This window comes from Bombina bombina, chromosome 1 (assembly GCF_027579735.1).
Source record: "Bombina bombina isolate aBomBom1 chromosome 1, aBomBom1.pri, whole genome shotgun sequence".
NCBI classification, from domain to species: domain Eukaryota; kingdom Metazoa; phylum Chordata; class Amphibia; order Anura; family Bombinatoridae; genus Bombina; species Bombina bombina.
Window position 1 is genome coordinate 942,608,724 of NC_069499.1, and position 13,174 is coordinate 942,621,897.

The following is a 13,174-nucleotide window of genomic DNA, read 5'->3' on the forward strand; positions in this document are numbered from 1 at the left end:
CTGTAGTGTGTTACAATATGGCAGCTTACATAGGAGAATCCAGCAGTAGATCAGTGCTGTACTTTAAAACAATATCCTTCAACAGTTTGGGGTAAGAGGAGCATATAAAATAGTCAGCAGTGATTATTTTTATTAAGAAAAAAGTAGGCTTTAGGGATTATTAGAAGACAGGTGTTTAGTGTCCGATGGAGCAGTTAAGAAAGTGCAGGTCACATGATCGGAGCCAACTACAGCTGAAATAGCTGCGCTCTTTCAGAGGAGGCGGAAACTAGGCAACAAGCAAATGAGGCACGAAAGCTCTGGAACATAGCACTTCATTCCCAACACTGACATATGCGTGTACTTGAAAGTAAAATTGCGATCCTCCATTAAATTTATAAGAATTGGAGGCGCTCAACAGTCCCAACCAAAACAGATAATGCTCAAGGAAACTGAATAAGACTTTTTTTTTACTGTGTATGTGGAGTTTACACCTGTACATAACATAGCCCCCTAATTCATATTTAACGTATGACGTAGAGTACGGCTAAAGATCAGAGTAAACCTACTCCGCTTTTCAAAATAAACTCTTGAAGAAATTGGATTTATTTCACTTCAGACACTAAAATTTCATCTCCATGCAATAAAGGCAAAGAGAATGACTGGGGGTTGTGGGAAGGGAAGTGATACTTAATAACTTTGCTGTGGTGCTTTTTGCCTCCTCCTGCTGGCCAGGAGTGATATTCCTAACAATTGATTCCGTGGACTCACCGTGTATTAAGAAAATGGGTTTAGTATCCCTTTAATTTAATGTATTACAAAATTAAATCTTGTAATTAGTGTCCCTAAGAAAACACTTAGGATCAGAAGCCTTTATTGGAGTAAGTTCTTTGGTCAACCAAATGCATTTATACATTAAAGATAAGAAACTACTTGAGAATATTTTATGAGATTTATTTAAACTTTAAAAAGTTTTTATATAAACAGTTACAAGACATTTAAAAGTAAATACATAATTAACAGGTATATACACTTAGGTCTGACCACAGTTCGCATTCATTCACAATTGTCGGCTGTGCACTGGCTGGTGACAGCTGTTAGCAGCCCAATAAATACTTTCAGACAGATCTTGCAAACACCAATGGCAATCAAACATCGTTTTAAAACAGTGTTTTAGCCATTATTTGGCATATATTTAGGTTTTTTTAATCTGTTTAGAAATATTTAGTCAGAAAATTAAAATATACAGCATAGTTTCAATTAGTGGGTAAACATGCAAGAAACTAGGTGAATCTGTGCCATTAAAATTTGAAGACTGTCTGCGAAACTAAAAAAAGATTCACGGTACTGTAGCACAAGTTTGGTGGCATAAAGCATGTGAAAGCTTTTCCAATCACTCACACTTAGCCATCAGCAAAAGTTTTAATGTTTCCTGGGCCCAACAAAAAGCTCCATGGACAAACTTGTTTGAAAACCAGTGAAGACACCAAGCCATTTCCATAGACCACATTCCCTGAATATTTGTAGCTTGGTTTCAGCAGGTGCAAAATATCATGCATTCTCAGTGAGAAAGGGTTTAGGTCAACACTATTGCTGAGCTTCTGTGTTTGAAAGTGCCTCATTTTGTACGGGATGCTTTGTAGAGTTTTGCACAATCCAAGGATGGTTAAGAACACCCTTCAGTGGCAGCCTATGGTTTGGATTGTGTTTTAGAAGCTTTGATATGAGGTCTCTGGCTCCATCAGTTACAAAGGGGGGATAATTGAATTCAACCTAAAAAAAAAATAATTTTAGTTTAACACTTTAGTCTTACACTTGTCCATTTACAAATTACATACACATTTAATCTATCCATCCGTACAAGACTGCCTCTCTGCTGAATATGGATCTACATGAATCAGTGGAATAATATTTTTAATGTACTAGTGTACGCTACAATCTACAAAAGGTCGATAGCAAGATTGTATTCAAAAGGAAAAATCTTTGAGAACAGAGGATATCTAATCTTTGCTGGAGAAGGACCAGAGCATTAGGAACCCACATGTGGTGGGCATGTCCCATAATGGAACCAAGCCCTCTTGTAAATTTTTATTAGAAAAAATAATAGATAACCAGTTACAACCAATGCTCCCTCTAAGGTGCACGGCAGCACACCTTCCCTCTGTAGCGCAGGCAGTACATCAGGCCACGCAAAACACAGGAGGTATATGGAAAGTTTTTTATTTTAGCACTGCTGGCCTAGGAGAAAACTGAGTCGCAAGATGGCATGACAGAGGCACTGTTAAAGGGAAAAAAATAAAATAAAAAGTCCCTCTGGTGTAGCACAGCTTGACCCGTTTTCTGTGCTACACTAAGGGGGGAGGGAGGACCTACGCTGACAGCTGTGTGCATAAATTACAAAAAACCCCACAAATTATGCTTACCTGATAATTTAATTTTCTTCTGAAGGGAAGAGTCCACAGCTGCATTCATTAATTTTGGGAATTAAGAACCTGGCTACCAGGAGGAGGAAAAGACACCCCAGCCAGAGGCTTAAATCCCTCCCCCACTTCCCTCATCAACCAGCCATTCTGCCAAGGGAACAAGGGACAGTAGGAGAAATATCAGGGTGAAAAAAAGGTGCCAGAAGAACAAAAATTACAGCTACCTCAAAGATAAAAACATGGGCAGGAGCTGTGGACTCTTCCTTTAGAAGGAAATTAAATTCAGGTAAGTATAATTTATGTTTTTCTTAAAAGGGAAGAGTCCACAGTTGCATTAATTACTTTTGGGAAAATACCCAAGCTAGAGGACACTGAATGCAAAAAACAGGGGGGTACAAAAGGCAGCCCCTTTGTAAGGCACCACAGCTTGATTACTCAACACCAATATTTTAAGTACAAGCGACACAGGAGAAAAAAAAAAAAAAAAAAAAAAAAAAACTTGACCCAGGTAACTGCACATTAGTTACACCATCGGTAAGCCGAACCAGAGACCACACAGACCTAGAGTCAGTCAGGTCCAACTACCAGTCGTCTGCCCCACGGAGCACGACTCCCAAGAATGTACCCGGCCAACATAAGGACCACATCAGCCCCCCCAAAGGGAATCGGAGACCTGGAAAATCCAAAGAAACTTTTCCCAATCAACCGCTAGAAGAACCCATGGTTGTCCTACAAGGCAACGCCCAGGGAGACAAACTCCCTAGATCATACAACCCAAAAAGAAAGGGTCCATGTCCCCAAAAGTACTCAAGGAACCCCCTCACGTCCCCAATTCCACAAAAAAAAAAAAAAAAAAAAAAAAAAAAAAAAAAGTACTAGGAAACTTATGAGTCCCCCCAATGACCCATAACAGATCTGGAGGCTGGATAGACGGAGACAGTGGAAACAGGATAAACATCCCAGCAGCTAGAACAGAGCTCCCAGATAACTCAAACTGCCCGAACAGGAACTCTCAGCCCAGCCTCCCAAAGGAAGGCTGAGACTATTGTCAACGCAAACCCAAAAGGCGCGTTAAGCTCGTTGGCATCCAGACAAAAGCACTGAGCTGTAACTGGATACACCATTACTGCAACTACAAACCTCCAAGGGCAGCAGTCTACCAAATAGCGCTCCAAGAAGCATCCCCTCCCAGCACCAGAGAAAAGAGGGAGGTCATCCAAAGTCCCCCCTCAAGGAGATGCAACAGGAAACGTCAAACACTGCATAGAGTAGCTGATCTCCAACCTTCCGTCCAGGATAACGGTTCTAGCCCAAAGGCTTCAAAAGACCGAAAACAAGAGTCCCAGAACACAGGAAAGAAAGGATCAATGAGCAACTTCTTCCCCTGTCAACACACTGTTACAAAAGCATGCTCCTAGAGTCAGGAAAACCGTGTTAGGGTACAAGACCCCCAACATGCAGTCAAGGGCAAAAGGGGCACACTTCCCAAGGGAAGATTTCCCCTAAAACCTCAATATCCCTATATTGGATACACGTAGAAGCCCCCACGGGAGACACCTACAGCAACGGGGAAACCTGACACATCAGTTCCCCTCCCAGTACCATGAACGCAGGACAAAGTAACCCCCGGACTCCACAAATAAAGTAATTCCGAACCTGGGAACTCAACCCCTACTCTGGAGAGAAGGGAAAGAAAACAGAAAAAACCCTACCATAGGAGAGAGACTTCAGCCACTTCACCACCCCAGGTATGGGGCGTCTACAGGAACATTGTAAGTGAACCAGAAGATTGGTCTTTCTGATGGGCTCCTACCTAAGTCTAAACTCTTCAGTAGACATCTCTATTACAGAGTCCCAGCCATTGTGAAAAAGGCCCACAGGACCACAAAATTCAAGCGTGAACCGAACCGTCCACACCCATCCATGGAGACATGGGCCAGGATCCTTGACGACAGATCACAAGACCCAATCTCTGAAAGAACCCTAAGCTGCCTCCTTCAAGCAGGCGCGTACCTCTAAAGTCCATAGACCTGGCGATCTAGATAGTCTCAAACCCAAGAGCCACGATGGATTCCTGCTCCGTCTGAGATCAGCACCCAGTGCAAATTAATCTCAAGAAATCTCATAAGCAAGCGACAACACGTGACACAATGGCAGGGTAACATCAATACCCGAAGGCAAAAAACCCAAGGCACCGCTCGCCATCTTAAAGAATTAACGTAAGGCACCGCCCCTGAAAGCCCGAGCGGAGTATCGAAAAAAGGACAACTGCCTGACCTTTGAAGGGCAGCCCTGCGTACCCATCCTCGATACTGTTACTGACAAGCCAAAGTAAGCATAACAGGATAATAGGGAAGAACCAGGAATCAAACCCTAGTCTCAGGTTCCAGGTAGATGGAATGCCACAGGCAGTGGCGCAATACACCCAAACGCCAAGACCGTAGTCTTGGCAAGGGCCTTCGAAAGAAATAGTCAGAGCTTTAAGAAGCTATTAATCAAGGAAAATTACCTTGACTAGGAGCCGTAGCTCCCATAGAAGGCAGGGAACCCCTGCACACCACCTCTTCAGATTAACAGAACTCGAACAGAGGAGACACACCCGCATACTCGACCAGACGACCCCCCCAAAAGTGGGGAAGGATGGTACTCCACCGCAAGAAGAGCACAATAGGCCAAGAGTCAGCGTCCAGAAGGACCTCAAGTGAAACCCAACTGTAATCATCTGGAACACCAGACCAAACATGTCACACACACCTCCCAACTTCCACTTAAAGGGAATAACGGTTCCAAGTCCCCAGGGACCTGAAGAGCCTAAAAGTCTGGAACTGTTCAAGGTCCAAAAAAAAATAAAAAATTTCAAAAAGGAGATAAACTAGAAAACGAAAATTCTAATATTTAACAAGGGCGCAACTCCCGAGGGGGTGCCCACACAACCACTAGTCGCAAGTATCTGTTCCAGCAAAAGAAAAACAGAATTTATGTTTACCTGATAAATTACTTTCTCCAACGGTGTGTCCGGTCCACGGCGTCATCCTTACTTGTGGGATATTCTCTTCCCCAACAGGAAATGGCAAAGAGCCCAGCAAAGCTGGTCACATGATCCCTCCTAGGCTCCGCCTACCCCAGTCATTCGACCGACGTTAAGGAGGAATATTTGCATAGGAGAAACCATATGATACCGTGGTGACTGTAGTTAAAGAAAATAAATTATCAGACCTGATTAAAAAACCAGGGCGGGCCGTGGACCGGACACACCGTTGGAGAAAGTAATTTATCAGGTAAACATAAATTCTGTTTTCTCCAACATAGGTGTGTCCGGTCCACGGCGTCATCCTTACTTGTGGGAACCAATACCAAAGCTTTAGGACACGGATGATGGGAGGGAGCAAATCAGGTCACCTAGATGGAAGGCACCACGGCTTGCAAAACCTTTCTCCCAAAAATAGCCTCAGAAGAAGCAAAAGTATCAAACTTGTAAAATTTGGTAAAAGTGTGCAGTGAAGACCAAGTCGCTGCCCTACATATCTGATCAACAGAAGCCTCGTTCTTGAAGGCCCATGTGGAAGCCACAGCCCTAGTGGAATGAGCTGTGATTCTTTCGGGAGGCTGCCGTCCGGCAGTCTCGTAAGCCAATCTGATGATGCTTTTAATCCAAAAAGAGAGAGAGGTAGAAGTTGCTTTTTGACCTCTCCTTTTACCGGAATAAACAACAAACAAGGAAGATGTTTGTCTAAAATCCTTTGTAGCATCTAAATAGAATTTTAGAGCGCGAACAACATCCAAATTGTGCAACAAACGTTCCTTCTTCGAAACTGGTTTCGGACACAGAGAAGGTACGATAATCTCCTGGTTAATATTTTTGTTAGAAACAAATTTTGGAAGAAAACCAGGTTTAGTACGTAAAACCACCTTATCTGCATGGAACACCAGATAAGGAGGAGAACACTGCAGAGCAGATAATTCTGAAAATCTTCTAGCAGAAGAAATTGCAACCAAAAACAAAACTTTCCAAGATAATAACTTAATATCAACGGAATGTAAGGGTTCAAACGGAACCCCCTGAAGAACTGAAAGAACTAAGTTGAGACTCCAAGGAGGAGTCAAAGGTTTGTAAACAGGCTTGATTCTAACCAGAGCCTGAACAAAGGCTTGAACATCTGGCACAGCTGCCAGCTTTTTGTGAAGTAACACAGACAAGGCAGAAATCTGTCCCTTCAGGGAACTTGCAGATAATCCTTTTTCCAATCCTTCTTGAAGGAAGGATAGAATCTTAGGAATCTTAACCTTGTCCCAAGGGAATCCTTTAGATTCACACCAACAGATATATTTTTTCCAAATTTTGTGGTAAATCTTTCTAGTTACAGGCTTTCTGGCCTGAACAAGAGTATCGATAACAGAATCTGAGAACCCTCGCTTCGATAAGATCAAGCGTTCAATCTCCAAGCAGTCAGCTGGAGTGAGACCAGATTCGGATGTTCGAACGGACCTTGAACAAGAAGGTCTCGTCTCAAAGGTAGCTTCCATGGTGGAGCCGATGACATATTCACCAGATCTGCATACCAAGTCCTGCGTGGCCACGCAGGAGCTATCAAGATCACCGACGCCCTTTCCTGATTGATCCTGGCTACCAGCCTGGGGATGAGAGGAAACGGCGGGAATACATAAGCTAGTTTGAAGGTCCAAGGTGCTACTAGTGCATCCACTAGAGCCGCCTTGGGATCCCTGGATCTGGACCCGTAGCAAGGAACTTTGAAGTTCTGACGAGAGGCCATCAGATCCATGTCTGGAATGCCCCACAGTTGAGTGACTTGGGCAAAGATTTCCGGATGGAGTTCCCACTCCCCCGGATGCAATGTCTGACGACTCAGAAAATCCGCTTCCCAATTTTCCACTCCTGGGATGTGGATAGCAGACAGGTGGCAGGAGTGAGACTCCGCCCATAGAATGATTTTGGTCACTTCTTCCATCGCCAGGGAACTCCTTGTTCCCCCCTGATGGTTGATGTACGCAACAGTTGTCATGTTGTCTGATTGAAACCGTATGAACTTGGCCCTCGCTAGCTGAGGCCAAGCCTTGAGAGCATTGAATATCGCTCTCAGTTCCAGAATATTTATCGGTAGAAGAAATTCTTCCCGAGACCAAAGACCCTGAGCTTTCAGGGATCCCCTGACCGCGCCCCAGCCCATCAGACTGGCGTCGGTCGTGACAATGACCCACTCTGGTCTGCGGAAGGTCATCTTGTGACAGGTTGTCCAGGGACAGCCACCAACGGAGTGAGTCTCTGGTCCTCTGATTTACTTGTATCCTCGGAGACAAGTTTGTATAGTCCCCATTCCACTGACTGAGCATGCACAGTTGTAATGGTCTTAGATGAATGCGCGCAAAAGGAACTATGTCCATTGCCGCTACCATCAAACCTATCACTTCCATGCACTGCGCTATGGAAGGAAGAGGAACGGAATGAAGTATCCGACAAGAGTCTAGAAGTTTTGTTTTTCTGGCCTCTGTCAGAAAAATCCTCATTTCTAAGGAGTCTATTATTGTCCCCAAGAAGGGAACCCTTGTTGACGGAGATAGAGAACTCTTTTCCACGTTCACTTTCCATCCGATGTCCGTGTGAGCCTTTGCTTGAGGAAGGGACGACGCTTGAATCAGAATGTCGTCCAAGTAAGGTACTACAGCAATGCCCCTTGGTCTTAGCACAGCTAGAAGGGACCCTAGTACCTTTGTGAAAATCCTTGGAGCAGTGGCTAATCCGAAAGGAAGCGCCACGAACTGGTAATGCTTGTCCAGGAATGCGAACCTTAGGAACCGATGATGTTCCTTGTGGATAGGAATATGTAGATACGCATCCTTTAAATCCACCGTGGTCATGAATTGACCTTCCTGGATGGAAGGAAGAATTGTTCGAATGGTTTCCATTTTGAACGATGGAACCTTGAGAAACTTGTTTAAGATCTTGAGATCTAAGATTGGTCTGAACGTTCCCTCTTTTTTGGGAACTATGAACAGATTGGAGTAGAACCCCATCCCTTGTTCTCCTAATGGAACAGGATGAATCACTCCCATTTTTAACAGGTCTTCTACACAACGTAAGAATGCCTGTCTTTTTATGTGGTCTGAAGACAACTGAGACCTGTGGAACCTCCCCCTTGGGGGAAGCCCCTTGAATTCCAGAAGATAACCTTGGGAGACTATTTCTAGCGCCCAAGGATCCAGAACATCTCTTGCCCGAGCGAAGAGAGAGAGTCTGCCCCCCACCAGATCCAGTCCCGGATCGGGGGCCAACATTTCATGCTGTCTTGGTAGCAGTGGCAGGTTTCTTGGCCTGCTTTCCCTTGTTCCAGCCTTGCATTGGTCTCCAAGCTGGCTTGGCTTGAGAAGTATTACCCTCTTTGCTTAGAGGACGTAGCACTTTGGGCTGGTCTGTTTCTACGAAAGGGACGAAAATTAGATTTTTGGCCTTGAAAGGCCGATCCTGAGGAAGGGCGTGGCCCTTACCCCCAGTGATATCAGAGATAATCTCTTTCAAGTCAGGGCCAAACAGCGTTTTCCCCTTGAAAGGAATGTTAAGGAGCTTGTTCTTGGAAGACGCATCAGCTGACCAAGATTTCAACCAAAGCGCTCTGCGCGCCACAATAGCAAACCCAGAATTCTTAGCCGCTAACCTAGCCAATTGCAAAGTGGCGTCTAGGGTGAAAGAATTAGCCAATTTGAGAGCATTGATTCTGTCCATAATCTCCTCATAAGGAGGAGAATCACTATCGACCGCCTTTACCAGCTCATCAAACCAGAAACACGCGGCTGTAGCGACAGGGACAATGCATGAAATTGGTTGTAGAAGGTAACCCTGCTGAACAAACATCTTTTTAAGTAAACCTTCTAATTTTTTATCCATAGGATCTTTGAAAGCACAACTATCTTCTATGGGTATAGTGGTGCGTTTGTTTAAAGTGGAAACCGCTCCCTCGACCTTGGGGACTGTCTGCCATAAGTCCTTTCTGGGGTCGACCATAGGAAACAATTTTTTAAATATGGGGGGAGGGACGAAAGGAATACCGGGCCTTTCCCATTCTTTATTTACAATGTCCGCCACCCGCTTGGGTATAGGAAAAGCTTCTGGGAGCCCCGGGACCTCTAGGAACTTGTCCATTTTACATAGTTTCTCTGGGATGACCAACTTGTCACAATCATCCAGAGTGGATAATACCTCCTTAAGCAGGATGCGGAGATGTTCCAACTTAAATTTAAACGTAATCACATCAGGTTCAGCTTGTTGAGAAATGTTCCCTGAATCAGTAATTTCTCCCTCAGACAAAACCTCCCTGGCCCCATCAGACTGGTTTAGGGGCCCTTCAGAACCATTATTATCAGCGTCGTCATGCTCTTCAGTATCTAAAACAGAGCAGTCGCGCTTACGCTGATAAGTGTGCATTTTGGCTAAAATGTTTTTGACAGAATTATCCATTACAGCCGTTAATTGTTGCATAGTAAGGAGTATTGGCGCGCTAGATGTACTAGGGGCCTCCTGAGTGGGCAAGACTCGTGTAGACGGAGGGAATGATGCAGTACCATGCTTACTCCCCTCACTTGAGGAATCATCTTGGGCATCATTGTCATTGTCACATAAATCACATTTATTTAAATGAGAAGGAACTCTGGCTTCCCCACATTCAGAACACAGTCTATCTGGTAGTGCAGACATGTTAAACAGGCATAAACTTGATAACAAAGTACAAAAAACGTTTTAAAATAAAACCGTTACTGTCACTTTAAATTTTAAACTGAACACACTTTATTACTGCAATTGCGAAAAAATATGAAGGAATTGTTCAAAATTCACCAAAATTTCACCACAGTGTCTTAAAGCCTTAAAAGTATTGCACACCAAATTTGGAAGCTTTAACCCTTAAAATAACGGAACCGGAGCCGTTTTTAACTTTAACCCCTTTACAGTCCCTGGTATCTGCTTTGCTGAGACCCAACCAAGCCCAAAGGGGAATACGATACCAAATGACGCCTTCAGAAAGTCTTTTCTATGTATCAGAGCTCCTCACACATGCGACTGCATGTCATGCCTCTCAAAAACAAGTGCGCAACACCGGCGCGAAAATGAGGCTCTGCCTATGATTTGGGAAAGCCCCTAAAGAGAAAGGTGTCTAAAAAAGTGCCTGCCGATATAATCTTATCAAAATACCCAGATTAAATGATTCCTCAAGGCTAAATATGTGTTAATAATGAATCGATTTAGCCCAGAAAAAGTCTACAGTCTTAATAAGCCCTTGTGAAGCCCTTATTTACAATCTTAATAAACATGGCTTACCGGATCCCATAGGGAAAATGACAGCTTCCAGCATTACATCGTCTTGTTAGAATGTGTCATACCTCAAGCAGCAAGAGACTGCTCACTGTTCCCCCAACTGAAGTTAATTCCTCTCAACAGTCCTGTGTGGAACAGCCATGGATTTTAGTAACGGTTGCTAAAATCATTTTCCTCATACAAACAGAAATCTTCATCTCTTTTCTGTTTGAGTAAATAGTACATACCAGCACAATTTTAAAATAACAAACTCTTGATTGAATAATAAAAACTACAGTTAAACACTAAAAAACTCTAAGCCATCTCCGTGGAGATGTTGCCTGTACAACGGCAAAGAGAATGACTGGGGTAGGCGGAGCCTAGGAGGGATCATGTGACCAGCTTTGCTGGGCTCTTTGCCATTTCCTGTTGGGGAAGAGAATATCCCACAAGTAAGGATGACGCCGTGGCCCGGACACACCTATGTTGGAGAAATTTATACAAATGAAAACTAAACAGATCAGAGCTTAAGAAAAATCTAAATTAAACACATCCATTCGGATCACAAATAAAATGAAAGGCAGCACCCATCGAGTGAACGCCCAAGGCGAATGAAAAGGACAACTGGGCCAGCTATAGAGGCCTCATTCACCCAAACTCAGACAAGGAACCGAAAACATAGAAAACAAAATGAAGACGTAAGGAGATTGACTTCATCCCGTCATATTCATGTTGCCACCCAGCTGCTAAGGCCTCAGATCTCTCTGCCCACTAGGACCCTGTATCCTGAACAAAAATGCAATGATTTTACCTGAATCAACGCCGTGGAACAGAAACACAGTCCTTCAAGTTTGACAGATAGTAGCCTCGCTTCTGACATGGACTTGAGTGAAGAACGGTAGGCAGCAAAACTCGTCAACGCTGATTCCCAAGGAGCTGTTAATATGAGTTGGGATGGTTTTGCAGAAGAACTCCCACTGCATCTCCGGACTCTAACTTTCACCCATGCTCTCACTGAGAGGCTGACAGTATTACTTAAAACTCCCGTCACATAGCGAAGAGTGCTACCCTCCATAAGAGACTATCTTTCAATCTTCTGACACTTCTCTGCCAACCTCCTGTGATGAGAGGCAAAGAATGACCGGACGGGGGGGCGGGGGGGGGGGAATGAGGAAAGTGGGGGAGGTATTTAAGCCTTTGGCTGGGGTGTCTTAGTCTCCTCCTGGTGGCCAGGTTCTTATTTCCCAAAAGTAATGAACGCATTCAGTTGGACTCTTCCCCTTTTAAGAAAAAAGAAAGCCTTCATCTAATGGGTGCCGGTATTTTAGAGCACATTCAAAGTCCGCACTGAAAAGCGACATTAGTTCATAGGTGCCTCCATGTCGTAGAGGGAGACGGAGAATAAACTCAATTCTATGTTTATATATGTATAAAGTGCTTAATGGCCGTTAAACCCAGCATGTGCACCAGAGACTCAAATGTGAGCTGCCTTTTTATATGCTGAAGCTGAACTAAAGTTAAAGTGAATGTCAAAGTGTTAGACTTAAAGAGTTGGAAACTTAACACCTTGCAATTTAAACCGCTAACAAAAAAAACAAACATTTGTAATCTATTTAAAATAACTTGGCTCTGTTTTAAGAAGGAACTCCTCCCATCCGGCACTTCCTTGTTAATCTCTGAAACGTGCACCTGTGGAGACCCTACTATGTGCATGTGTTCAAAACGGATGTACTCAATCTGCGAATGCGTTTCAGCTGGTTACGCGTATACTCTGTCATTGTACACAGGGAGTCTAGGTTCAATCTACAGATCATGCGTCTCATGGACGCGCATCGCTTCAGAAAAAAAAACATAATTTATGCTTACCTGATAAATTTATTTCTCTTGTAGTGTATCCAGTCCACGGATCATCCATTACTTATGGGACACTAACTCCTCCCCAACAGGAAGTGCAAGAGGATTCACCCAGCAGAGCTGCCACATAGCTCCTCCCTTAACTGCCACTACCAGTCATTCGACCGAAAACATGCAGAGAAAGGAAAACCATAGGGTGCAGTGGTGACTGTAGTTTAATGGAAAAATTACCTGCCTTAAAGTGACAGGGCGGGCCGTGGACTGGATACACTACAAGAGAAATAAATTTATCAGGTAAGCATAAATTATGTTTTCTCTTGTTAAGTGTATCCAGTCCACGGATCATCCATTACTTATGGGATACAAATACCAAAGCTAAAGTACACGGATGACGGGAGGGACAGGCAGGCTCTTTATACGGAAGGAACCACTGCCTGAAGAACCTTTCTCCCAAAAACAGCCTCCGAAGAAGCAAAAGTGTCAAATTTGTAAAATTTGGAAAAAGTATGAAGGTTATAGCATCAAATCTTTGTAAAAAACACAATTTTAGCAAAGGCTTGTTCCCATTAGCGAAGGATAACTAACCCTGATAGCAGAAAAAAAAGTTACAGAAATAAAC

The 13,174-nt window shown here is 43.8% G+C and overlaps 1 protein-coding gene across 2 annotated transcripts in view; it reads right to left on the reverse strand.

The window, feature by feature from the left end:
• Positions 1–917: 917 nt before the first annotated feature.
• The window catches only part of AURKA (aurora kinase A), a 128,702-nt gene continuing 116,445 nt past the window's right edge, over positions 918–13,174 (reverse strand). For both annotated transcript variants that reach the window (XM_053702721.1, XM_053702642.1), the window contains exon 9: positions 918–1,752. In XM_053702721.1, the coding sequence (XP_053558696.1) occupies positions 1,567–1,752 (186 nt within the window). In that variant the 3' untranslated portion in view covers positions 918–1,566. The remainder of the gene's footprint in view (positions 1,753–13,174) is intronic.